Here is a 27,081-nt window from a genome sequence, read left to right as displayed (position 1 = left end):
AGCATAAATGGGTTGCATCCACCCACCCATGCTCTAACCTGTGTATGGTGTGCATTATGTGCCCTTCTTTCTCTCTTTCCGCTCTTCACCTCCGTCGTCCCTTCCTCCTCCTGGTGTAGTTCAGGCTTGTACACAGTGTGAAGCAATCTACATTGCCTTCACTCTCTCCATAGCTTTCTCCTCACTACAAAGAGGACTGTGTTTCATTAAAAATGCCTGCACTGAGCTGAGGGGTCTCCATCACTCTGATGTTTCTAATTCCTGTTTATCTCTACATTCCTGATGTGATACCTGCGATCTTGTGATCAAGCCCAAAGCACTACAGCATTCTGGCAGATGGAACAGGCTAAGTTGTGAGCTTTGCAGGTTGTGTTAGTGCCTGAAAGAAGATGACTTCTTTGGCTTTCAGCTATGGGTTCTCCCTGTTGATTCAAATTCCTTGTCCTCTGTTTCTCTTGAATAGCTTCTTCACCTTCTGTTCTGTGTGTGACATGCATGCTGCCTTCGAGACCATCAAATGGTGCCTGAAGTGGTTTCTGAAATATTTCCACAGTCATGATGAGTTGAATAATAATAATAATAATTGGTTTTTTGGGGAAAGGAAATGGCGCAGTATCTGTCTCATATATCGTTGGACACCTGAACCGGTAAGGGAAGGGATAAAGGAAGGAGTGAAAGAAGAAAGGAAGAAGAGGTGCCGTAGTGGAAGGCTCCGGAATAATTTCGACCACCTGGGGATCTTTAACGTGCACTGACATCGCACAGCACACGGGCGCCTTAGCGATTTTCCTCCATAAAAATGCAGCCGCCGCGGTCGGGTATGCAGTCAGCTTACTTTGCTGTTCCAGGACCCGACGCTATTATGGATCCATTCATCAGATTAAGTTTGGAGATGGCCTTTGCCTGTTAAAGTTCAGACACAATGGCGTCCAGCACTAGTGGTGAGTGCTTCTCTCACCACAGTGTTTTGTTATGACTCTCTGCATCAAAGCATACTCTGAGCTGATAAGGCTTCTCTCTTATATCTTGTTTTGGTCATGTTCCTTCACCCGGCTCTCCGTGCACTTTCTAGAGCTTTTCCTTTATATCTTTCAGGTGCAGCTTGCTAATTTCGTTTCAGAATGATAATGTTTATTTATTTTATTAAGCTTTCAAGACAGTCGCAGATCTAGAGCAAGTAACATTTTTCTTCTTTGTGAAAAATCTTGAAACAGTCAAGCGTGTGAAGTTCACAGTGGCACCGGCTGCACTCCTGACAGCTTACGCTGTTTTAATGCTGTAGCATTGAAAGTCCCGTGTCGCAGAAAAGCTGGCATCAGTGTCATTGGCCATGGGCGATGGGCCACAGGAAAAATGCCTACCGTGGCAGCTGGCAGATCAATTAATAATTGTTTGCAAGAGGCTGCTTGGGAAGAGCAACGTGGGCTCACCGCCTTGGGGTCGGTGAGCTGGGGTACCTTGTCAACTTGGCTGGTGCCGGAGATCGATTCCTTCTGGTCTTCCCGAGTGGCTACCACGAGCTGGGTGTTACCCGGTGCCTGGACATTGCCGGGCCTGCGGGTGGTGTCAGCTCGGGGCTGACGGTCGCCGAATTCTGTCGTGCTGCGGGAGTTATTTTTTTTGATGGTCCATTGGGTTCTTCGGAAGGGCGCAGACCCTTCCAAACGTTGTTGTTCGGTGGTGATGAAGGGAGATGTGCAGCTTAAGGTCAAAGAGGGAATATATTTACAGGATGTACAAGGGAAAACTGCGTTACAAGTTGAGTCACACAGACAGTGAAGCTTCAACTTAGAAAGACAATTCTCACACAGAGAGACACTCTCTACAAGCCCTTACTCATCGACCCGAGGTTAGAGTCTAGGGTTGTCGAATTACGTGCCACTGCACGGAGCCTTTAGCTCAACTAGACAGGAGTGCTCTCCAATGATTTTACATGCAATTTTAAAGCTTTTGCAAACAAAGAAGTTAGGGCGGTCATATTTCGAGGCCCGCCCTAAGCTTCGATAACCAATGCAGGTAGCCACGGCCCCTGAAGGTTGGACCCAACTTCGAGCCCGGGGCGTGGCTAAAAAGGAAAAGGAACACATACCGAAAACATTCTGAAAACCCTCTCACCTGCGCGTCGCCTCTTGAAGGATGAAAAGATTTTTTTTTTTTCAGCTAATTGGCAGGACCACTAATCCACTAGCTCGCCGCAGGAATGTCAGATGGCGGAGACCCGCGACGCTTCGGTGCCATCGAGAATGCCAAAAAAAATGGGGGCCCATCACGGAATGCGACGCGGTTCACATATTTCCGTAGACGCGCAGTATGGCGATCTGCCGCCGTGGGAGTGCTGCCTAAGACCAAGCGGCACCACGTGCTCGTTGTGTGCGCCTTGCATGCTTTCTTGGGGCGCTTAACAAAGCTAGGAGTCTTCGACCCTCACAGCGGTGCTGTCAAGCGGCAAATGATTCCTGTGCCTTTGCTGCTGTTTGCGGGAGAGGGGCACGCAGGTAGGGGGGAGCTCGGAGCTTCACTGAGAGCTCTCCACGCAGACCGGAGGCTCACAGTGACCGCAAGCTAAGGGGGAAAAAAAATGTATGCGTTGATGAAGCGCGGCGTTACAATAGCCTTAAGGTTTTGTAATATGCACGTGTTGGGTGACAAGGTTTTTTCGTGTTTGCTTTCTAGCTCTTTTTGTTTTTACACTTGAAGGCACGGATCTAGGGCTACTGTACATCTTGTTGCACATGGTTGACATTATGGTCTATTTTTATGCTCATGTCTCTTCCGAAAAATAAACAGTTGCTGGTAGCACTTCGTCGTGTGTGTGTGTGTTTCGTGCCAGTTAGCGCGTTCCAAAACCTTACGATGAAATATCAACCAGCCTCCCTAGTAGGTCTTCAAGTTGGGAGACAGCCACTTTCCCCTCTCTAGGCCTGTGTACTGTGCACAATTTTTATTCTATTTATTTCATTACCATTAGGGCTCAAGGGCATTACAGAAAGGAGTGGGTTACATACGAAAGTGAAACAAAAATACAGCAGTATATAAACATATAAATCAAAATAAATGAGTGTCACAAGAAATGAAGAAAGGTTACATCAAAACAGTAAATAAGAGAGACTAGACAAATAAGATAAGCATAGAAGGCATAACAACAACAACTGGGATGCATCAGCATCCCAGATGGCTGATGCATATTCAATCTTCGGACAAATGACTGTTATGAACTTAACTTTCTTCAGGTGCGAGGGAGCCAGTCTGAGGTTATGCTTTAGCGGGCCGAGTGAGAGGTTGGCGGATGCTAAATTCAGATTAATGTGGTTAAGCCATGTTAAGTCTGAATGCAGGTGACTTCCGAGGTACTTGTAAATAGTTCCAAGTTCGAAAGAATCGTTATTTAAGAAATAAGTTGTGGGAATGCAAGAACTGCAAGTGATAGACATAAGATTAGTTTCAGAAGTATTGAGCGGCATAAGCCAAGATGTGCACCATGAGGTTACTGCATCAAGGTCAGTTTGCAAACATTGTTGATCAGTGATAGAAACAATATTACGGTATATCACATAGTCATCAGCAAAGAGCTGAACTTGAGAAGACACAGAGTTAGGTAAATCATTAACATATATTACAAAGAGGAGTGGACCAAGAACGCTCCCCTGTGGTACCCCAGAACCGACTAGAGTAAGTGGAGTTGTAGCTGTTGATGGAGGTAAAATGAAGTCTAGTGTTTCTTGGGTTTATGACAGCAGCAGGTTAGAGTGAATACAGACTTGGATGCAGAAATATCAGAAATTTCGACGATAGATCCGGGGGCATCATCATCAGCCTGACTACACCCACTGCAGGGCAAAGGCCTCTCGTATGTGTCTCCTATTAACCCTGTCCTTTGCGAGCTGCGCCCACCCTATTCCTGCAGACTTCTTAATCTCATCCGCCCACCTAACCTTCTCCGCCCCCGCTACGCTTGCCTTCTCTTGGAATCCACTCTGTCACCCTTAACGACCAGCGGTTATCTTGCCTTTGCATTATATGCCCTGCCCAAGCCCATTTCTTCCTCTTGATTTCAACTAGGATGTCATTAACACGCGCTTGTTCCCTTACCCACTCTGCCCGCTTCCAGTCTCTTAACGTTACACCTATAATTTTTCTTTACCTGGCTTGCCGTGTTGTCCTTAACTTAAGCTGAACCCTTCTCGTTAGATCCGGGGGCAATTCCAAATAATGTCCGGACCCCGTAGAGTATCTGTTACGGGTTCAGTTGGACTTATTTTTGGAAATGTGGCGGAGAGTTTGAAGGATGCTTCACTCTCGCCATCGGTTGGCCTCGTATTGCACTACCTCAGGGATCCTGTCTTTCTATCCCATCTTTCAACTCTCGGCTCGGCTTGAGCCAGTGAGCAGGCCTGTGCACTTTACTTTTCTTTCTTCCTGGCAACAACAGACAGACGCACTTGGGATGAATGAATTGTTTCATTACCTTTTCTTCCTGTACTGCAGTTTTACACCACGCTTGCATATGTGCAGTACCTGAAAATGATGCATTCTAAATCAACTTCTGACGAGTTACTGTATCCTACATGTTACTACACTACAGTGACTATTTTAGCACGGCACAAATTGTAGTGCACTATTTTTATGCACCGTGCAAAGGCAATAAGTGTTATTATTCTTTGTAAACCAGCGCAATGGCACGAAGCCAAAAAGGAGAAGAGGGGACAAGACACAGTACTGATGTGTTCCCTCACAGCTGAGACCCGCAGGACAGTGGCGTAGCCAGAAATTTTGTTAAGGGGAGGGGGGGGGGGGCTCATGTTGCAGCACGGCCTTCTCATAGAATTTGTGGAAGGCTCAAACGCAACAATAATAACTGCATTTCCATTGCAATGCCATTGTGTATTAGATAACGCTACATACTGTCTAGACAAGTGAAATATGTATTTTTTAAAATAAAAGAATGTATTCGTATGTCTTAAAATCATGGCAGACATGATTACAAAACATAAGACTGAGCAGGGGACAAGACAGCAGGGAAGGAAACAGGACGAGCTCGTCCTGTTTGCTTCTCTTCTGTGTCTTGTCCCCTGCTCAGTTTTATTTCTTGTAAGCAAGTCATACCAACTATGTATCCCCTTATTGTTCACTCGTGGCAGACATAACTGATACCAATGCTTCCATGTTTTTGCGTATTTATTAAGTAAAGAAACTATCCCACGAAGTATAAAACTATATCAGTCTGAAACCAGCAAAGCAGTGCATGCCGCTGATATGAAAAACGTAAAGGCATGAAATTAGCAAGTAGAGGACAAATATTTTAATGAATGTTTGTCGTTCAGGAACCTTTACATGTTTGTACATATGCAACGGCCAGGGAAAAATCTCGATGACGCTGTCCTTCGTGCCATTGTACTGCGCAGCAGCAGCTGTCACCGGACATGTATTGCGAGTAATTGCACCGAAATTTTAGTCGCAACAGCGAGCCATCGATAGGCCCTTGAAAGTTTGTGCTAGGATGGGGCCCCTTGCGTTACATGACCCCAGGTCCATGGGAGTTTCCACAAAATCAAACCAGAGTTAGCAACGTTCGTGCCAAAATGACTTCTCTAGTCTGAAAAAGACACTGTAGGTGGCAAAATCCAGAATGACTTCCAGAACCGGTCATTGTTTTGGTCAGCGGTGCGGGACAGTTTGAAAAAATTTCGGGAGGGGGGGGGGGGCTAAAACACCACAAGCATCCCCCCCCCCCCCCCTCCTGGCTACGCCCCTGCTGCAGGATGCAGACACCTGTAGTGGCCCAGTGGTATGAGCATTTGCCTCAAATGGAAAGTGTGGAGCTTGATCCCTAGAGCTCCCAGCTACCAACCAGTGATAAACGCATACAAGCTTTTCCTTAGCTTGGTGCCCGGATTCACTGGGTGAAAAACTTTGAATTTCTCTCAAGTTGTCTCCACCGTCTGTAGATCAAAAAGATGTTAGCTACTGCACTCTTCGACTGAGCTGCTCTTGCACCATTGAAATTTTGCTTGCAGATGCTTACTGCCCCAGCTTGTGAAAGAAGCCGTCTTGTAGAGGGCTGGTGATACAGTAAAACCTCGTTAATTCGAACTCGAGGGGGACCGGAAAATTGTTCGAATTAAGCGGAGTTTGAATTAACGAGCGGGCGCTAAAAAAAGCGGCCATCACGCCCGGCAGCACGGGCCGAAGGTAAAACAGGCATATCTGAGATCGTTATCTCTTACTACGCACTACTACACATTTGCGGCGGGCGATTGCGCGAATTAAAATCATAGAGCCCGAATGTCGAAGGAAATAAAGTTAATTTGTTTATGCGGTTGGAGCTAACATCAAAATGCATTCGCGTAAGCAGCAAGCTTAATGATTAAATATGACACTATGCTTCAAAAACATGTTTATTAACAGCAGATTGGCAAAGCATATCAAAGAGAAAAATAATCGGTGATGCGCATTTGTTTTCGTTTCCTTTGCCGTGACTCGACAAGCATCGTCTGCAACTTGCCCAACAGCTCCAACGCAGCGTCCGAATTATCATCGGCGGAGAAGTAGCGCGCAGCCAGATCGAGTGCTGACGCTGTTTCACATGCACTCGGGGGTGGCAATGGATCGTCGCCTCCGTCGGACTCGTCGTCGCTGTCAGCTGTGCTCCCCGCGCCCGAGTTGTGCGGCATCTGGTCACCGCAGGCCGCTTCAATAATCTCGGCATCGCTTAACTTCGCTGCTTTGCCAAAAGCAAGCGGCACCGTTCCGTGCCGGTCGCGTTTGCGCACACCAACACCGTCACTCTTCCCTTGCTTCTCTTCCCGCCTGAACACGTGTCGCCTTTGTAACTGACAGTCTTGTTCGGCAGCAACTTAAAATAAAGCGCGGTTTCATCTGCATTGAACACATCGCTGAGCGAGTAATCGGCAAGGTAGTCCTTTAGTTGACCTGCTGCAACGGCTTGCGCCGGAGCCACCGTGGCCGGAGCATAGGCGGCGCCCGCGGTAGGGTGGCGGTTTGGGGACGCCGTTCATGCGTTAAAAGGGGAATGGGAAGCTGGGTTTAATGCACTTAATGCGGACTGGCAGGTCGAACGAGAGGCACGGATTAAGCTGGAAGCCCAGGTCGCCGATTTGATTAAAAAGGAGGAGAATAATGCCGCCCTGTTGAAGCGAATGGTGGGCGAGATTAAAGAAGAGCGGGAAAAGCGGATCCAACTAGAAAAACAGGTTGAAGCGCTCAGGTCGCGGCCGGCTGGGCACCCCAGTTCGGAGAAGTGTCAGGCGGGGGACGAGGCTCGTCAATCGTACAGTGCTGTAGTGCAGCGAGCATCGAGTGAGAAAAATGAGAACGCAATGAAAAAGGTTAAAGCGGGCATGGAAACTCGCGACAATAGCGTACAGCCGCAGGAGAGGCAGCTAGAGCGATCCGGAGGCCAACAGATGGAATTAGGAAGCGAACGTTTGGGGCGCAGGAGAGTTCTTGTGGTCGGGGACTCGAATGTAGCGAGGGTTGAGGGAGGCGTTCTGACGGCAGTGAGGGCAGACAGGCGGGTGCAGGTGGAGGCTCAGTCGGGAAAGTGCATGGTGGATGCAATGGCCAGAGCCCGGGAGGTGGTGGTGGGCAGCATGGATGGCGAACACCTTGTGGTCATCCATGCTGGTCTCAATGATGTACTGCAGGGGAGGAGCCAGAATCTTGAGACGCAGTTGGAGGTGGGGATGCGTAGGCTTAGAGAGGCCTCTGGGAGTGTGCATGTGACCATATGCACAATCCCAGAGGTCCAGAGACAGGCTCGCGAAACGGAAAGGAGGGTCGTGGAGACTAATCGGGTAATTAGGCTATTGAGTCGACGACTAAGATACGAGGTGATGGAGGTGAACAGGGAAGTGTATGAGGTTAGGCCCCACCCTTTTGCACAGGATGGCATCCACTACGGTGGTGCCACTGGCAAGAAGGTGGGTAGTAGGATAGGTCGCCAGGCAACAGCTTTTTTGGGGGGACCCAGAGCTCTGATGGAACCAGTGTAGAGAAGGAAGAATTAAGATCAAACGGACAATGGAACCATAGGGGAAGAAAGAGACGCAAGCGCCAGGGCCAAGTTAATTCAGATATAGGTTTCATTAACATGCAAGGTGGCAGGAATAGACTGAAATGGGAGGAAATAGAAGAACAGTTAAGACAGGAGGAATTAATGGTATATGGTTTAGCGGAAACACATCTTAGAGACATGGAGCAACCACCCTGTAACCCAGACTACGCATGGGAATATTGCAATAGAACAGAGGGCAGCAGAAAGGGAGGTGGAATTGGGGCATTCATTCATAAAAGTATGAATTTTCAAAGGGTTAGACTGGGATGCAGGGAACATTTATGGCTAAAAGGAACAGTGGCAGGCAAGCTAACACTCCTTGGCTTTGTATACCTGTGGACAGGGGTCAATGCCAGAGAGGAAAACAGGAAAATGTTAGAATGTATTGCAAGCGACATTGATGAGCTAGGAGGACAGGGCGAGATAATTATATTAGGTGACATGAATGCACACATAGAAGACCTGGATGGGTACACGGATTCGACAGGAAGCATGCTGCAGGACATGTGTGACAGGCATGATTTAGTTGTATGCAACAGCACCGAGAAGTGTGAAGGGCTCATAACATGGGAGGCGGGGAGTCTGCACTCGACGATAGATTATGCACTAATGTCACAGAGGATGTATAACAGATTAGGGGTAATGAGCATAGATGAAGATGGTTCCAGAAGTCTAGGTAGTGACCACAAGCGTATCAAGTTGAGCTTCAGAGGAAAAAGCAATGTAGGACTGAAGCGAGATGAACAATCAGGGGGAAATTTTTACTCAGAAAAGCAATTGGAAGTAGCAGCCAAAAGAATCGAGAAAGTAATTTTTGAGGATAGTGAAACAGAATGGACTTATACCAAATTAACTCGATTACTGGAGCTAGAGCTAGCTAAGGTGCGAGTAAAGTTAAAAGGGAAAAGACGCAAACCCAAGAGTTGGTGGGATGAGGAGGTCAAGAGGGCAATAGAAAAGCGCAAGGAAGCATCCAGAGAACACAGATATTCCAAGAAGAGGGGGGAACCAAAACCCGAAGTAGACAGAAAATGGGATACCTTCATAAAGTGTAGAAGGGACGCATCCTATTTGATTAATGAGAAAATTAGAAGAAAGGGTGCCCAATGGATGTCAAAAGTAAATAAAAAGGATAGAAAAGCAGCCCAAAAATTCTGGAAACATCTAAATGCAATGAGTAATAAAACTAGGCTAGAACAAAGGTTTATTGTTACAGATGAGGGTATTCGACTAGAAGGGGATGAAGCAATAAAACACATAGGAACAAGGATGACGGAAAAATTTTCAGCAAAGCACGTGGTACATAGTTTATCGAAGGAGGATAGACCGGTTACAGCAATAGCTTCACTTGAGCAAGGAGAGTGGGAAAGGGCAGAGAAGAAGGTTCCTAGTGGCACATCAACCGGACCAGATGGGATCCCGATTATGTTGATAAAGAAGTTAGGACCAAAATCCAAGCAAACATTAATACAGGTAGTGAACAAAATGATAGTGGATGAGAAAGTCCCCGATGAATGGCGATTAAGTAGAATGAACATGATATATAAGGGAAAGGGGGACAAAGCAGACGTAAGTAACTATCGCCCCATAACAGTGACATCTGTGGTTTACAGGGTGGTGATGCAAATTATAAAGGATAGACTGCAGGCTTGGGTGGAGAACGAGGGGGTGTTAGGGGAACTACAGAATGGGTTCCGGAAACAAAGGAGGTTGGAGGACAATCTATTTTCATTGACACAGTGTATAGAAATTGCGGAAAAGGAACATAGGCCCTTATTGCTAGCATTTCTGGATATTAGGGGAGCCTATGACAACGTTACTCAGGAGCATTTGTGGGACATATTGGGCACATTGGATGTGGAAAATGGAGTAATTAATCTTTTAAAAGATATATATAGAGGTAACAGAGTGCTCATAAAATGGGAAAAAAATGTATCAGGGCCTGTAGAGATACAGCGGGGGCTTAGACAAGGATGTCCTCTGTCCCCTTTGTTGTTCATGTTGTACCTGCAAGGTTTGGAAGCCAAGCTAGAGGGGAGTGGACTAGGCTTCAACCTATCTTTTTTCAAGCAAGGGGAATTCATTAAACAGACATTACCGGGACTAATATACGCGGACGATATAGTGATAATGGCTGACAACAAGGAAGACCTGCAGAAGTTGTTAGACATATGCAGTACAGAGGGAGATAGATTAGGCTTCAAGTATAGTAAGGAAAAATCTGCTGTCATGATATTTAATGAAGAGGGCGGCGAGCATAGAATACAGGAGTTCGTGCTAAAAGTAGTGAATGAGTACAAGTATCTTGGGGTGTGGATAAATAACAGTGCTGAGTATCTGACAGAGCATGAAAAATATGTAATGAATAAAGCTAGTAGGAATGCAGCTGTCATGAAAAATAGGGCACTGTGGAATTACAATAGGTATGAGGTGGTAAGAGGGATCTGGAAAGGGGTGACGGTCCCTAGCCTGACCTTCGGGAATGCGGTCCTGTGTATGAGGCCAGATGTTCAAGCAAGGCTGGAAATTAGGCAACGGGGAGTAGGGAGGTTAGCTTTGGGAGCACATGGCAATACACCAAATCAGGGGGTACAGGGGGATATGGGATGGGCGTCTTTCGAGAGCAGAGAGGCTAGCAGTAAGATAGCATTTGAGGTTCGATTGAGAAGGATGGAGGAAAAGCGGTGGGCTAGGAAAGTTTTCAGATACCTGTATATAAAGAATGTTGACACGAAATGGAGAAAGCGAACTAGAAAATTGACAAGCAAATATCTGGACAGAAGTAAGGGGGCAAATCAGCAATTATCGGTTAAGAAAAAGGTTAAAGGAACAGAGAGAGCGTTGTGGAAAACAGGGATGCTGACGAAATCGGCACTGGAAACATACCGGACCTTTAAACAGGAAATTGTCAAGGAAAATATCTATGATAATTGTAGGGGAAGTTCTTTGCTGTTTGAGGCCAGGACTGGAGTTTTGCGGACTAAGACGTATAGAGTCAGGTACCAGGAGATAGACACTTTGTGCATTGCGTGCGGAGAGGAGGAGGAAACGGCTGAACACTTGATACTTTTCTGTAAAGGGCTTCACCCTACAGTGGAAGGCAGCGGGGCTGACTTACCCAAGGCATTGGGGTTTAGGGATAGTGAGGGGAAAGTGGATTTTAAGAGGTTAGAAGTAACCAAGCGAAGGTTATCTGATTGGTGGCTAAAAGCAAGACAGGAGTAAAATTTCACAAGACATGGCTAGGTGGCTTGAGCCACCGCCCGATGTAAAGGGTTCAGCCGTATCCATCCATCCATCCATCCATCCTACCCGCGTGACCGCGCGTCAGCCAAAAATAGACAAGCCAATGCTTCGACGCTCCGGCAGCGAAAACCTGCTACGGCATGCACCGGAGGGTTGGTTCGGGCAACGAAATTCACGTCTCACCTCGTGCGTGCTGACATTCGTGCTGGCTTATTTTTTTTCTCATCATTCTGCATTTTTTTTTAATTTTCAGCGCATTGTATTTGCTACGAGGTGACTTCTATATGCGAGGAGCAATGCCAGCCATCGGCGCCTAGTTCGAATTAACCGACGTGGATACCGGCATATTCGAATTATCGGGAGTTTTGACCCATTGAAATACACAGGGCTTTGCCGGGACCCGGCCGTCAGTTCGAATTAACCGGCAGTTCGAATTAAGCGATTTCGAATTAACGAGGTTTTACTGTAGTGGTGTAATGAAACTGCTTAACAATCGTGTGCAAAGGGACTTGTAGCTTTTCCAGTGAGTGTGCCGCACCTAGAAGCGATTGCTTTGTTTCAGGTGAATTTTGCATCCTTCATGTCGTAAATAATGTGGTTCTTTTAATGCCATATAGTGAACGCTGCAAATATTTCAAGAAACAGTGAGAGGTGTAGCATGTCAGGCACCATTGTCGTGCAGACTTATTTTGCCACCAGTAAAAACAGCAATTTTCTTTCGCATTTTGAAGTGTTATGTGCACCTTCAAAATAGAAATTAAAACTTCCATGGTCATCCAAATGTTTACTTGATAAATCACAGGAATTTGATGGTGCTATTTGCATCAATTATGACACATTTTACGAAATTTTACACATCCCTGCAAAATAAACCACCAGTATTTTGCGCTCAGAAGTTAACAAATTATCTTAATTAAGACGTGGATATACTATTTAGGCAGAAAAACATTTAATTTTGATGGAAACAACAAGTTGAGTGAACGGATTAAGAAAATCCTTTGAAAGGATAAGAAATTTTGCTTCCTTGTATGATGCTTAACAACTACTACAGTATAAAAACCTTCGACCACAGGTTGATTAGAGCCCTTCAAGGAGATTCCAAGGTGAAACAGCGGCAACCAGGACCCAGATGCAGGAAGAAACTACCCTTCTAGCTGCATGGCTTGAAACAGCTCCATCTGTGAACACACAGCTAAACCATCACCTTGAGCATCAAACTTTAGCTGGAAGGTCAGAAATAAAAGCATTTATTGAAAAAGCACAGCTCTGTTGGGGCTGTCAGATAAAATATGCTGCACACACAGCATGTACAGTATTTATGTGCAGGTGGGCTCCCGGCGTATTCTTTCTTCACAGTGTCTTGCACTCTACAGTGGTGTCTGCATTTGTGGTCACCCAGGGGTGACTCAGTACCTCATCAAGGGAAATTCGGTCGGCAGGCCGTGTCTTCAACAACTGTTGAAAAAAAGAAAAAGGAAGACTATGCTGAGCGCAGGCACTCGCACGTGATCAAATGAATAATACCTGTTTCATGCATGGGAAGTGCTTGCAGATCATGGAATCCCCAGAATAATTTAGAGTCCACATTTTTTTTCAAATGTGGTGCCCTCTAGGAAGCATACCAAAATTTGTCCGCTACACAACTGGTGGGAAACAAATGCATGTGGCCACTGCAGTTCCCACTACTGGCACAATCCGCTTCAGCAAGGCACCAACTGCTCATGTGATGCAGCAGGTGCGCACATTTAGCTGTTGACTGCTTTTGTGGCTAATACGAATTGCACATGCGTGGCGTAAGCTGGCAATTTGTTTTCAGCCAGTGGGTTGCCGGCATCTCTAAGAGACTTGGACATTCCGAGTTCATAATTGCATCATATCCTTCGAAGTCCCATTTCTCCAGCATAGCAAAGCATTTTATCAGTATATCGAGTGGAACTATTTTAAAACAGCAAACCGAAACCAATACTATATGGCCAAAGACTGCACTCTCCTCGACTCCATGACGACGTCACAAACATTCCTGAAAAAGAATTGTGCACAGGCTGAAACAGTGATTGAACGGTACCCCATGCACAAAATGCCTCAGATGATTTGACACAAAGTGCGAAAATTTTGTGCAGCGAGTATAAGTCAATGTGTTGGCAATGTCTGCGACATCCCAAATATAGTGTTGCCCGTGGAAATCACACGAAATGACACATTGCTGCTAAACTTTGTGGAAATGACCCATGTGGCGAGGGGAATCTACAGCAATTGTTTTATGTGAATATAGGAACCTTGAGAAGCCCTCGGAGTTGCTCTTTGAGAGGTCCAGTCGGTGCTTGTGCAAGTGACCACCACAATCTTCTTCCAATTCCAGCTTTCAATGCTGTCCAAGAACAAGTCAAATAACAAAATTTTTTTTGCGTGTGTGTGGCTCTAGTGGTCATTAATATTTCGTCCCCAATAACGCACGGCTGCGCAGTCCAACAAAACGTGTACATGGCTCACTCTTGACATCACAGGTTCAACTTAGACGCCTGCGCACGAGGTACAAGAATATGCATCACAGGATGGCAAGAAAGGGCTGCACTTATGGTTCCAAAAATAAAGAGAAGGCCTGGTGTAGCACTGCACGCATCTGAGTGCAGCGCAATGCTATTTTTCTCCTGCAGTACTTTTCCTCATTCAATGTCTTCAAATGCAAAGCTTTGTGCTGTCACAACTTGCAGCTTGTCATAAAAGCTAATAAAATTGCCATCGCCCAGATGAATGAGCCAGGAACATGTAGTCCAAAAAACAAAAAACAAAAACTTCCTTCTGGATTTCTGCTGCTACTGTGCGAATTTTAAATGTTTAAAGGAGACTAAGCTGAGACATTAGGCGTACGGAAAAAGGCGATCTCACACACACACAGCCACCCACATTTGCGCGCGCGCGCACAATTAGAAAGCACATGGGTATTAAATTACCAGACAGAAGAAATGCAAAAGGGCATAGTTCCATCAGTTAAAGCTGAGGCGGCCGTGACTGGCAAAACTTTTCTAGCTTGTTTTGTGAGCAAGCACCATGACAATTTCTAAGCCTTGCTTACCTGTAGTGCTATATGCAAAAAATACGCTTCTATTTTTGTCACTTGCCAGTTGTACAACAGCCTTCATCATCGATGTCACTGGTCTCAGATTCTCTACAATGCGCATATTAGCCGTCTGCCGAGCCACTGTCAAGCTGCCTGTTTACAAATGCAAGATGGCGATTTTTTCATTGCCTCTCATTTACTATGTTAACAGTTGAAAAAAGAAACGGGTATGTTTGGCTCCCATGATGCTGGCAGCATGGGCAAACAAGCACGAATTTACAGACAAATTTTAAAACAAGCGCGATTTTAGGTAGGCAAGCTATAAGCAAACGTCCCCAATGCCGCAACATTAGATAAACTGAGGCGCCCCTTCTAGGTTGTAGAAATCTGCAAAAGACACCAAATTCTGGTTGAGGGTATTCTTTGAAAGGATACATAACACAACAGCATACGTGGCTATTCTCTGTAACATGTGGTATTCTTTTATGACTGTGACTGCTACACAATAACTGAATTTCGTCACATCATGCTTCGGTTTCAACAGTGGAACTATGGCTGCGATGTCAAAGGTCAGTACAGGTCACATGAGGGATAAAAGCATTGATATAATATCTGCTCCATCTTTCTTTGCGATTCCCGCTCTGGAGACAGGCTGGCTTTAACGTTGCAGTGAATTAAAATGAGAGAGCGGAAATTATATCGCAATTTTTTCATGCCTCAGGTGACCTATATTGAACTCCTTCATGACAGCCATAGTTCGGCTGTTAAAACTGAAACCAAAACAAAATAAGAAAAGAAACTCAACTGTAAATTATTTTGCGGTTGTTGCCGAATGCACTGGGATGATCCATGCATACCAATGTCTTATGTGTTCTTAAAAAGAAGAAGATAGGCAACCAAAAATTTTATGTCTACACTCCTTACACACATTAACCTTCCAACTACTTACCGAGACAGCAGAGTCGATTTCGGCACTGCATTAGCCTATAAACTTCAAGTGTCCAAGTGCAGCATGTCACCAGCATGTCACCAGGACGTACTTCCCAGCTAGGTATCGTTATGTGCCAGTTCAGTTTCCCCAAGCAGATAGCGCTGCCATCACGGGAGTGCACTAGATGTCCCCTGTGCAAGTCATCACTTGGCTCAGAGGCAACCTTGCTCACCTTTCCAATGATGTCGCGGGCATCAGCGCTGACGTATGGTGGAAACTGGACCCTTGCGTTACGAATGCGCTGGTACGTCTCCTGTGTGGTCTCCGATTCGAAAGGCGGCTTGCCGACCAGGAATTCGTAGATGAGTATGCCCAGGGCCCAGTGGTCAACCTTCTCATTGTACACAGTGCCCTCGATCATCTCTGGTGGCAGGTAGTCCAGTGTGCCGCACATGGTCGCTCGCCTGCAGACCGGGTTGCAAGAACCACAATTAAAGGCCTATGAACCGCAATTAAATGCATGACAGGATGCTAAAGCAGTCTCTTTGCTTCTGCTGCCAGAGGATAAGTCTTACTGGCCGATTGGCCAGACCACACAAACAGAAGGGCATTCGGAACAGAACAAGAAAAGAGGATGGCATTGCAATTCTGTGGCAATGACAGAAGGCTATTTGCGAAATGTAGATAGAAAAACAAGGGGGTTCTGCACTGTTACTTCCTATGCTCAATATTAACGAAAATGGTGGAAAAACAGGTCGACCATCTGAAATGAGGGCAAGCATTGAAATACAAAACTGTGACATGAGCACACCATGCATATTTCCCTGTGGGAAACTTCTGTGTAGACAATGCGGTTTAGAACATTTTAAAACATTAGGAACAGTCAACTGAATTCCCTCTTCAATTCTGGGTTAAGCAGTGCACCTTCAGAACTATTTGAAACCTTGGAGACCTAATGAATAAATCTTGCACCGTGGAAAAATGCTACCAACATGGCCCGAAGCTATGGTTCAATACAACAGCCGATAATGATCAAGACACTATGCTGCCTTACACAATGGCCAACACAAAAATACTTTGAGGACACTTGCGCTCACCTTACGACTATGACTTGATAGCATTAAAATGTCCCTATGATTGCTTCACAGACATCGACACATTTGCTGCTATAACAAACTGCTTTATTACACATCATTGTCCATATTAACTGGTAATACTAATTCGTGACCCTAATTACCAATTCCGCTTGACCGCCTGTTTTCAGCAAAACTACTTCTCTGTGTCACTACCCTCTTTACCAGGTCAGGATGATCGAGTCACACCGACACAGACACCGGGGTTTTTGTCGAACGGGGCCTTTGAACCTTGCGAGTTAAAAGCTGGCCATAGGAATAGATGCCACCTGTAGCTACTGGTGGCATCAATGATTGATAATAGCCAGCAAACAAAAAAAAAATGCTAAAGAAATTTCAAATTTTTTTTTTTCAAATCAAATCAAATCAAGTTTATTTCGTATTTACAGTATATGGTTTATTGGGTATATACATCAGGAAGCCCAAAAGTCGAGACTGCAAATAGGGCCTCCTATGGCTACATGAACAGAATACATAAACCGGCGCATGCACAACAATTCGAGGCAAATAAAGCGACAAAAAGGAAAGAAGTGTACAGCAAATGAATGTTACATAGTGATTGCAAACACAAAAACGTTATTAAACATCTAAGGATTCAAACAAGTGGTGTTTTAACATTTTTTTGAATTTGTACAATGACATTGGGGTTTTCAGTGAAGGGGGCAAATTATTCCAAGTGGAGATGGTAAAGAACGATGTAGTTTGCTTTCCATAATTAGTCCGTACTTTTGGCAACAATAAATTGTTCGACAAAGCAAAACGCGTGACGTTATTATTTGTAATTATATTTTCAGGGACAAAATTAACACATATGTACTTATTGATGACTTTGAAAACAAAAACTAGGACCTGAAATTTGTGAAGATGGTCAAGGGGCATGACATGTAGTGAATGGAACAAAGGTGCAGACGGCTGGGTAAAAGAAGAGAAAGGGATGATTCTAAGTGCTTGTTTTTGCATAGAAATGAGTATAGAAAGATGAATTCTGTATGTGCTACCCCATGAAGTGATACAGTAATTAATATGGGAGTGTATGAATGCGTAATAGATTGAAAGCAACGTATCTAAGCTAAAGAACGGCCTTGTTCTGATGAGAGCCCTTATTCCGAAACGAATTTTATTAACAACGGAGGCAACATGATGATTAAACTTTAGATTCGAGTCAACTATCACACCTAGAAATGTAGCAGAATGTGTTTGCGGTATTGAAACATTGTTGATAGTTATTGATAAATGTGAAGTAATTTTTCTTTGAGGGGCGTGAAATACCACAAAACTGGTTTTAGACGGATTAATTTTAATACAGTTAGCGTGACTCCAGTTCTCTAAAGAGTGCAGCAACGAGTCAAGATTTGTGGTTAATTCAGAAGGCGTGTTACCAGTTGCCATGATGGTTGTGTCGTCAGCGTACAAGAGACATTGCGTTGTATTTAAGTAAGTCTGAAGGTCATTAATATAGGTTAGAAAAAGGAGGGAACCTAGAATTGAACCTTGGGGCACTCCTTTATTAATTAGTCTAGGAGATGACAATATACCTTCAATGCACACGCTCTGGTACCTGTCGGATAAATAACTTTTGATCAGGGTCAACGCCGGGCCTGTAATACCATAGCTTTCGAGTTTAGAAAAAAGAATGCAGTGATTAATATTATCGAAGGCTTTGGTATAGTCTATGAAGACAGCGCCGGCTATCATACCGCTGTCAAGTTGTGTTTTGATCCAGTCAGAAAAATATAATAGGGCACTTTCCGTTGAATGACCACGTCTAAAACCGAATTGAAAAGGAGACAAGATATTAAATTTGGCGTAATAGGAATGTATTTTTATTTCTAGTAGCTTTTCTACAACCTTGCTTAAGAAGGGAAGTATAGAAATAGGGCGGTAATTCTGCATTTGTGATCGGTCGCCTTTCTTAAATATTGGAACTATCTTAGCCCGTTTTAATTGAGTAGGGAAAACTCCTGTTTCAAAAATGACATTGATAACGTGACAGAGAGGCTCGCAAATTAGGTGCTTGACACTTTTAATATGGGAAGAATGTATATTGTCTAATCCAGCACCTGTGTTATTTAGGTTGCTTATTACACCTAAGACTTCCTCAGGCGTGCATGCTCTTAGAAAGAAGGACTGTGGCTGACGTGATAGAACAGGAACTTCAACGCTTTGAACTGTTTCAGACGAGGAAAAATATTCACAAAACGCATTGGCTATTGGTAAGGGGTCGCGCAGAGCTGAATCATCTTTCTCGATAGTCTTAATAGATTGTTGACTAGGTCTCGTGTTTATGAATTGATTAATCAGTTCCCACTTTCTTTTCGCATTACTACTGCTTTCGATAAGCTTGGTTTCAAAAAACTTTTTTTTTGCATTTTTAAAAGACTGGTTTATTTGTTCAGATAGAATCTTGTAGCGATGTAAAAGACGCGTATTAAATGGTTGTCGTTTTGTTTTTCTATATAAGTTCTCTTTTTTCCTCAATGATTCCAGTATATGTGGGGAAACCCAGGGACAGCGAGGTGCGCGATACCTTTTGGTCGTTATATGTCTTGTACAGGATGTAACTGCAGCTGTTATGAGACTTGAGAACATATCAATGGCCTGTTCAGCGTCTGAGCTTGAAAAAATTGCTGAGAAATCTGCCCGTGTTATTTTATTGTAAGCCTGCATATCTAGTTTCGTCTGAACATAATTAGTTTTGTAGTCATGATGGGAGCTAAAGTAAAAAAACACCGAATAGTGGTCAGTGATGTTGACCTCTGCGACTCCCACATTCGGCGAAAGCTCAACATTAGATAGAATAGTGTCCAACAAAGTATATGGATTATGCGGTACGCATCGGGTCGGTATGTTTACAAGAGACTCAAAGCCAAATCCACTAAAGCAGTTAATGAACTCTTCATAACCTGGGCATGTACCATCAAGTAAATTAATATTGAAGTCACCCAATATTAGCGCGTTCTTGTTTTCGATAGATATTTTATCAAGCGTAGCAGAGAAAGAGTCGCAAAAGTCAACAGTTGAACAGGAAGGGGAGCGATAGACAGTGCCCACGATTATTTTCTTGTTGTTGTACTGAGGCAAAAAATTTTCAATTTCCAGCCACAAGGACTCACACTTATTCACGTTATTCTTTAAATCATCCCGCCTATTGTATGAGAGGGAGGATGAAACAAACATGGCTAAAGCCTCCAATTTCTTGTAGCAGAAAGATTAAATTCCAAGAATGAAAAATAAGGAATCTGCAACATGCTGTGGGAAGCCTCCCGCATGTTAATGAATGTGACCTTTCACGCGGCAGACGTTTCCTCTGCTTCGTTTCTTCGTGCTCTGCACTCCCCAGTTCTTTGCCCATCAGTCCTTTTTCCCTTTCTTACCCCTCGCGGCTTCTTTCAATGCCTTCTCTTTATCAACAACCTGCACCACGTTCTTTCCACATTTGCAGCAACTCTCTTGACAATGTGTGCTGGGTGCTTCACCTCAATGACTCCTGTCGACAAGTTTGCTTTTCCTCACACCTCTCAAATTGGGTGGGAGCTTCTGTGGTTATGAGCAGAGTTGTGCAACTGTTTTCCCCAAACCACTGTTAATGCTGCTTGTGGAGCGCCAATCACATGATCCTGCAGACGTCGAACAAGTCCAAAATTCTAGGACATCAATTTTAATTTTGAGGCAACTGTGATATATTGTATGGTACTGTTATGGAAATGTTGACAAAATGGTCCATTCTTTTCATGCATAGTAAAATTATCTTTTAAGATTGTCCATCGCTTGCATAGAGTAGTTCAGACTGCCACAGAAAACAAATAGGGATCTTTTTTGACGATAGCCAAAACGTTAATATGTAGCAAAAAATACAAGCCTGTAGAGGGGAGATCTACTGGTATACGGCCAGCAGCGCTTTCAGGGAGGATTGGCAGCTGATAGAAGAGCCAACACCGCTGTTTGTTTGGCTGATGCGACTGCCGGCTACGCTTTTCTTGGTGGCTCTGACGGCTTGTGCTTGGCTGTTCGGTCGTGTCTTGCGATGGGATATCACAACTATACGGCAAGTTTCAAACTGCTTGTCAGCGCGGAGCGGCGAAGCCAGCGAGAATAACCGCGTGCGCACAAGTTTGCCCATAGACGACAATCGTTGTGTCGGCAAACTTGTGCGCACGTGGCTATTCTCACTGGCTTCTCAGCTCCGCGCCGTGATAAGGCGCCGACAAGCGGTTTGGTCGACGCTCGTGCGGTACTGTTAAAGAATTGTGAGGTGTGGTAATTGATCCGCGGTTGCTTTCCCGGACGAAATTGCGAAAGCAAACTTATGGAATCCGGAACTACCGAACAATTCGCTGGGCCGCAAGTGATGACGCTGTTTTAGCGTCTTACTCAGCTTCGTGCGTGCACCTTCATGCCATCCTGCAAGGGGGTGGGGGAGGGAGGGGGGGTGCGCGTGGCCTTTCATTTAGAGTGAACTTTTTTCGGGGGCCGACCAGCGTAGGGTGCGGGTCCGGGTGGTGACATATACGCAGCAACATACAATATACCTATATTGCGAGTTATGACCTTTGTGGAGTTTTTTAAGTTGCGCTTGCGAAATCAATGCCTAATTTGCGCACCCCCTTCTTAGAGCCCTAATTTCTGAATAAAAAGTGTGCAAATTATGCACTTAAATACGGTATTGATTATTACAGTGGAATCCTACTATATGAAAAAACTGAGTTCACGAACTTCCCATTGAAAAATGCACTAGTCCAGAATTTCTCGGTATGTGTTCCATTTCACTGTGACACAGATGACTTCACAGCTGCAGTCCTGGCTCTTCACATGCACAGATTGCCAGCATGTGGCACAGTCGCTGCTGGCAAGTGGTCGCAATATACGCCATGCGAAAACTCAATTTAGCATAGAGTTTCCTGTGCTACAACTGCGCATGAGAGATTTACTGGAGGCGACGACGGCAGTGAGACATTTTTTTCTGCAATACCCTAATAGCCAGCACCTTGTTACTACCCGAACATAATTTTGAAAAGCAACTCAGGTGGGTCTTCACAAACATGTTAAGTTGGTAGCCACATCACATTCCTTCGAGTGCTCTCGAAGGCCACCACAAACCATTTTTGAAACTACACAGTGGAATATTTTTAAAACAGCAAATCGAAATTGAAACACAGCCCGCGGCCAGAGACGAGAAAAGCACTCATATGCGTGCTGAATAACTGCAGTTGTGACTGGAAATGACGAGTCTTTTGATAAAATGCTTAAGACGACCTAGTACAAGCCTCAGAATTTTGTTAAATAAGAGAGGAGCACGTATGAATGTGATGAAAATGTTTGAGACGTCGAAAAAGCAGTGTTTCCCACAGATAACAACTGAACCGAGGCTATGGAAATGACAAACTTTAAAAATCGATTTTCCACGAAATGAAATGCCGCATGGCTGCCAAGCTTAACGGAAGTAATCAGGAACAAGAGAAAAACCTACAGTACAAGCTTCATTAGAATAGGGTAACCTTCGAAAACCCACGAAACCCAACTGTTTCAACACATAGCGTCTGAACTACGGTTCGAAGCTGCTACATGTCTAGGTATGGCCACACGTGTTGCATGAACAAGGCGACTACTCCAAGCTTAGCATGGCAGGTTGTCAAAGGGGTGGACAAAAAAAAAGTCTCTTAGGCCCATTTGTGAGATGACAAGCAACTTGAACTTAAGGCTTAAGGAGGTCTAACGTCCCAAAACGACTAAGGCTATAAGGGACGCCATAGTGAAGGGCTCCAGGAATTTCGATCACCTGGGGTTCTTTAACGATCACTAACATCGCACAGTACATGGGCCTCTAGAATTTCGCCTAAATCGAAATTCGACCGCTGTGGCCAGGATCGAACCCGCGTCTTTTGGGTCAGCAGCCGAGCGCCATAACCACTGAGCCACCGCGGCGGCCAGCAACTTGAACTGTAGTTTGCCTTCTAACAACTTTCGTGAGTTTAAGTTGTTGCTATAAATACTCATTTCAGAGTGAATAAATGCGTTCAGATAACCAGAATTGACTATCAATTCACAGGGCACGATCATAAAAAGTTATGGCTTTGTAATTTACCTAATGAGAGTTCCTGTAATAAGGCCAACAAGCAAGCTTTATGCAGAATAAACATGAATTGTGCAGCTGTTGGCTCCTGAAAAGGCCAAAAGAAGAGAAAACATGAATGATGTAGAAACAGCCTCCCATGTCGCAAATATTTACATGCACTGCATGCAAAGTTTTGGTCGAGTGGTCGAGACGCCTTGGGCTGCCGTGCCAAGGATTTCAGGTTTGATGCCTGCACTTGGGCAGATATCCACTTTTTCCTTTTCTGGGCTACTCTTTGTATTAAAGCGAAAGAAACACCTGATAGTAAATGGCTTACTAAAGCCTCCAGCAGCATTGGCCTGCAACAATGGTTGAATTTATTAAAGACCTGCAAAAACAATAAGTGATTGCTCATTTATGGTTTTTCTGGCAGAACCACTGATAAAGCTTTTCCTTAGACCCCTTAGAGCAAATGTAGCTGCCAATGAAATGACTATCATCTGCTTATTTTACTGCCCCGAATGCGTGCCCGAGACGAAGAAGGCGGATTCGCAAACATTCAGTGATGCAAACATTTTAAAATATAATGTTTGCAGAAATATATTTTTTTCTTACCAGTGCTTAGAGAATAAACAGACATAGTTCTTCAGCATGACATGTATATCAGTGAAGTCAATGAAGTTTAAGCCGGCCTCTTGTAAAATCTTACCAGGATTAAAATCTTAATTACTCACCATAACAACGGCGGCCACTATCTGGATGTGGTGCCACATCACAGCACCATGAATAATTGCGACTTCCCAGCAGAGCATTAAGAGTAAAATTTGAGCTCTGCATGAACTAATAATCAATTAATTCTTGAAATTATCAATACCTCTGTGCACATTTTCACCTGGTTCTACGCAAGAGATATATCAGGCGAGTGTGACGTCAACTCTGGTGAGCCCCGCTATCCAGGTTACCCAAGCGATGCTGCCAATAATTCCGAATAATTATGATGTCTAGTTTTTCTAGAAGAGAGACACTGACATAGGAAACAAGTGTGTTGTCTCACTAGTGCAGCACTGCAAACAGAGTGAAATCTTTAGGTTCACAAACTGCAGTCCGCTCCCAGAGCTGGTCATATCATTGCAAGTTTTCCGGCCCTCAATGAGTCAACCTTGCTGTATAGGGGGCTCCAATGCCTTCCCACTTGCCGACTAACCTGGTTAAGCCTGGTTAACGGCTGCTCGCATGGAGCGAAGGGTTGCAATACCATGCATAACACTGAATGGCTGGAAGCCAGTCTTTGCATTAATATGGCACAGCTGCACTTCAGGCTGTGGGTTCATGGCAGGGTGCCAGTGAGTGCTGTCCCAACAGAATCAAGTTGCTTGGCGGGCTTGGTCACAGAGGTGGTTAGCATGAGTTGCATCGCCGACTGGCTAGTAGTTGACTGTTCATCCTCACTCGGTTTTAAGTTTACGATTTAGTACAATGTCCATAGACCCTGGCACCATCAGGTTAGTACAATGTCCATAGACCCTGGCACCATCAGGCATACCATTAAGGCTATACAGACCATCTGGCTAAAACCGAGTTGACCTTTGGGCGACCTCATACACTTTTATGTCCTTTGTATAGCAGCTGATTCACTGGACCAACATTACCCAGCATGCCAGCTGCACCAAATTTATGTCATTGCATGTTGAACATGGAGTGCATTAGGCCACGTAGCAAATGGTTACAGCCCAGCAACCTGCACTGTTAAACTACTACTGTTAAACTACAGCCTGTGTTGTAACAAAACATGGCAAACTGCTGTAGTTCAACAGAGCTGTACAGTCTGTAAATTAGCTACAGTTCATGCAGCAGAGAGGCCTCCATGTCACCAGCTGAACAGTGCAACTGTCACGCCACAGCAAAAGATGTGAATGGCCCCTGAGCAGCAACTCACCTCCACCTTCAATTTAGCATCGAATCCCAATATCTTCTGGGCCACTATGGCATATATCTGCCGGAGAGACTGTGCTAAATGTATGTTGTTGCCTACCAAGCACTGCACATGTACAGCACCAAGAATGTGCATGCACATACCACATTTTTCTATTTTCGTGTGTGTAAGTCACGCTTTTTTTCTGAATTTTCCATCCGTGAGTCATATAGCTTGAAAAATCATGCACTGCCACACGCCATCTTTTGGCATGACCAGCAACTAACATGAAGAGGAAACCAGTGCCTCTCAGCCCACTACACCTCTGCCCTCGACATCTAGACATAGACACGATGGCCTCCAGTGACGGCACCAAGCGCAAGCTCAGTGCCTTGCTGGACATTGTTTCAGAGTCTGGCGTCCTAACCCTTTCGGCATCAAATTGCTCACTCATTCACTCACTGTTCTTTCTTACTGAATGTGATGGCACCTTGCGGTGGCCCACGGGTTAGGACGTTCAGCTACCGAGCCGGAGTACCTGTGTTTGAACCCAACTGCGGTGGCCGCGTTTCGATGGAGGCGAAACACAAATGGTGCCCGTGTGCTATGCGATGTCAGAGGACACACTAAAGATTCCCAGCTGGTCGAAATTATTCTGAAGTACTCCACTGCAGCACCCATTTCCCTTCTTTCACTCCAACCCTCCTTCCCTCATGGCGCAACTGAGGTATCCAACTTGAAGCAGGACAGTTACTGCACCATTTCCTTTTCACGCCGCCTGAGAGGAGAAGGAGTTACGATGCAAAATTCAAGTTCTCTGCCATTGAATGCGTGCTGGAGAATGGGATCAGGGAAGCAGGGAGACTGTTTGACGAGAGCAATATTACCCAGGACTGGCGTAATTCAAACCTTGCAGGTGCAAACCTGCAAGAGCACCCCAGCTGACAAAGCTAAAAAAAAGAAAAAGCACTCCATAGGAAGAAAGCACCCTGGCCAGTGCTCGAAGATCGTCTGCACATGGCAGCTGCCGCAAGAGTAGGTATCTTCATCACACTTTCCGACGAAGGGATCCTCAGTATGTTTATAGCACTCACAGAATGAGCAGGTGTGTATTATCAAAGTTGTTGAGCAGCACACCATTCTTGGAGTTACGTTCTCTTATTTAATCTGGGATTTACTTGCCGAGAATATACCGTAAAAACCGGACTATAGGTCGGACCGGAATATAGGTTGACCCCCTAACTAACCAATTCTAAAAATGAAAAAGATCTTTTTCAATGGGAAAAGTACCGAAAGACATCCTTACTTTGACACAAATGCGACTCGAGAGGTTGCACAATGGTGACAGTATTTAATTTCATTTAAATGCTGCTTGTATGTACACCTGGCAAATGTTTTAACAATATCGCGCACCAATCGGCCCGCGTGTTTGTTTCTGGCACAGGCAAGTACGGCGCCGTAGAGCAAAGCCCTCCTCTTCATGAATCGCCGCAACCAGGATGGCGAGCCTTTGAATTGCGCCCTCGTGAGTCTAGAGGCACGCGCGATCTCTGCCGCTTTCACGCGGATGCATTCAGCAGTCACTGGCAGCGATCTTGCTCGCAGCGCAACGTTTCCTTCCTATTCTCGATACACTACGGTCTGCCCACGAAATGATGTTTTCTTCTGGTTGCTGCAAGTTGTAATACGCAGCCTCTGCCTCCGCCAGTACTGAATGCTCTTTTCGGATACTCCAAATTCGCGCTGTGCCGCCAGGTTCCCGTGAGCTTCCTCGTACTCAATCGTGTTTTTCTTGAAGGCGATGGTAAATTGCCGTTACCTTCCGCTTTGCATCTACTGAAACGCAAAATGGCGGCACTGCTGCTGATGGCGATGGTGATGGAGGCTGTTGACTTCAGCCACCCATTGTAGCAAGACTTCCGTATTTTTTCCGCCAATGACCGGTATATAAGACGGGGGTCGACTTTTCACCATGGTTTTTTGAAAAAAAGTTCGACCTATACTCCGGTTTTTACGGTATATCCGAAGCTCTTTCGTAACTGGAGCAATATCGCTAACCCGCACTCTTCTTCCACAAAATAAACAAATATATCCCACATTGTTTGCCTAGAAGTTATTACAGTCTTGTGTGGCTGACCATTAATTTAAACAAAATTCTAGTTTTAGAGAAAAAGGCTAGCCATCACATATTGAAACGAAAGCTCCACTTTCCAGCCAGGCTTCACATGCCTGATGTCATACCATGTGACTGGCCACAGCTGAAGCCGAACTTCGCTCGCGCCGAGCCTCCACCGTACCACATGACATTAATACGTGATTAGCCGTATATAGCGAGCGCCTCGCCGCGCTCGCTTCAGTCGGAGCTGTTGGGGGCTTGACTTTGCGGAGGGATGGAGGCCTGTCTTTTACTCGTCTCATTAGGTAGAACCAAATTAAACCCGAGCCATTTTCCGATGGGTAAACCCCGATCAAGATCTAGCTATGTTCGTAGGTAGGTGCCAAGAGCATAGAATAATAAATAAATTATAAAGTGAACATTGCCACGACCAGGATTCGAACACATGGCGCCACGAACAGATCAGCTTCGCTGACCAGTGCATGATAGCATTATGCTATCATCGCAGCCTATCACGCCTCCTGTTAAACTGCACCACACTCGCACGCTGTGCATCACA

At 45.0% G+C, this 27,081-nt stretch overlaps 1 protein-coding gene across 5 annotated transcripts in view; it reads right to left on the bottom strand.

The window, feature by feature from the left end:
- Nucleotides 1-12,551: 12,551 nt before the first annotated feature.
- Nucleotides 12,552-27,081, bottom strand: part of LOC144093994 (aurora kinase A-B-like) — a 28,206-nt gene continuing 13,676 nt past the window's right edge. For all 5 annotated transcript variants that reach the window (XM_077627813.1, XM_077627814.1, XM_077627815.1 and 2 more), the window contains 2 exons: nucleotides 15,542-15,773; nucleotides 12,552-12,775 (listed from right to left, as the gene is read on the bottom strand). In XM_077627813.1, coding sequence (XP_077483939.1) covers nucleotides 12,671-12,775; nucleotides 15,542-15,773 — 337 coding nt within the window. In that variant the 3' untranslated portion in view covers nucleotides 12,552-12,670. The remainder of the gene's footprint in view (nucleotides 12,776-15,541; nucleotides 15,774-27,081) is intronic.

Source organism: Amblyomma americanum, chromosome 6 (genome assembly GCF_052857255.1).
Source record: "Amblyomma americanum isolate KBUSLIRL-KWMA chromosome 6, ASM5285725v1, whole genome shotgun sequence".
Lineage (NCBI taxonomy): Eukaryota > Metazoa > Arthropoda > Arachnida > Ixodida > Ixodidae > Amblyomma > Amblyomma americanum.
Note: the sequence above shows the minus strand (reverse complement) of the source record. Positions and strands in the feature narration are given on the sequence as shown.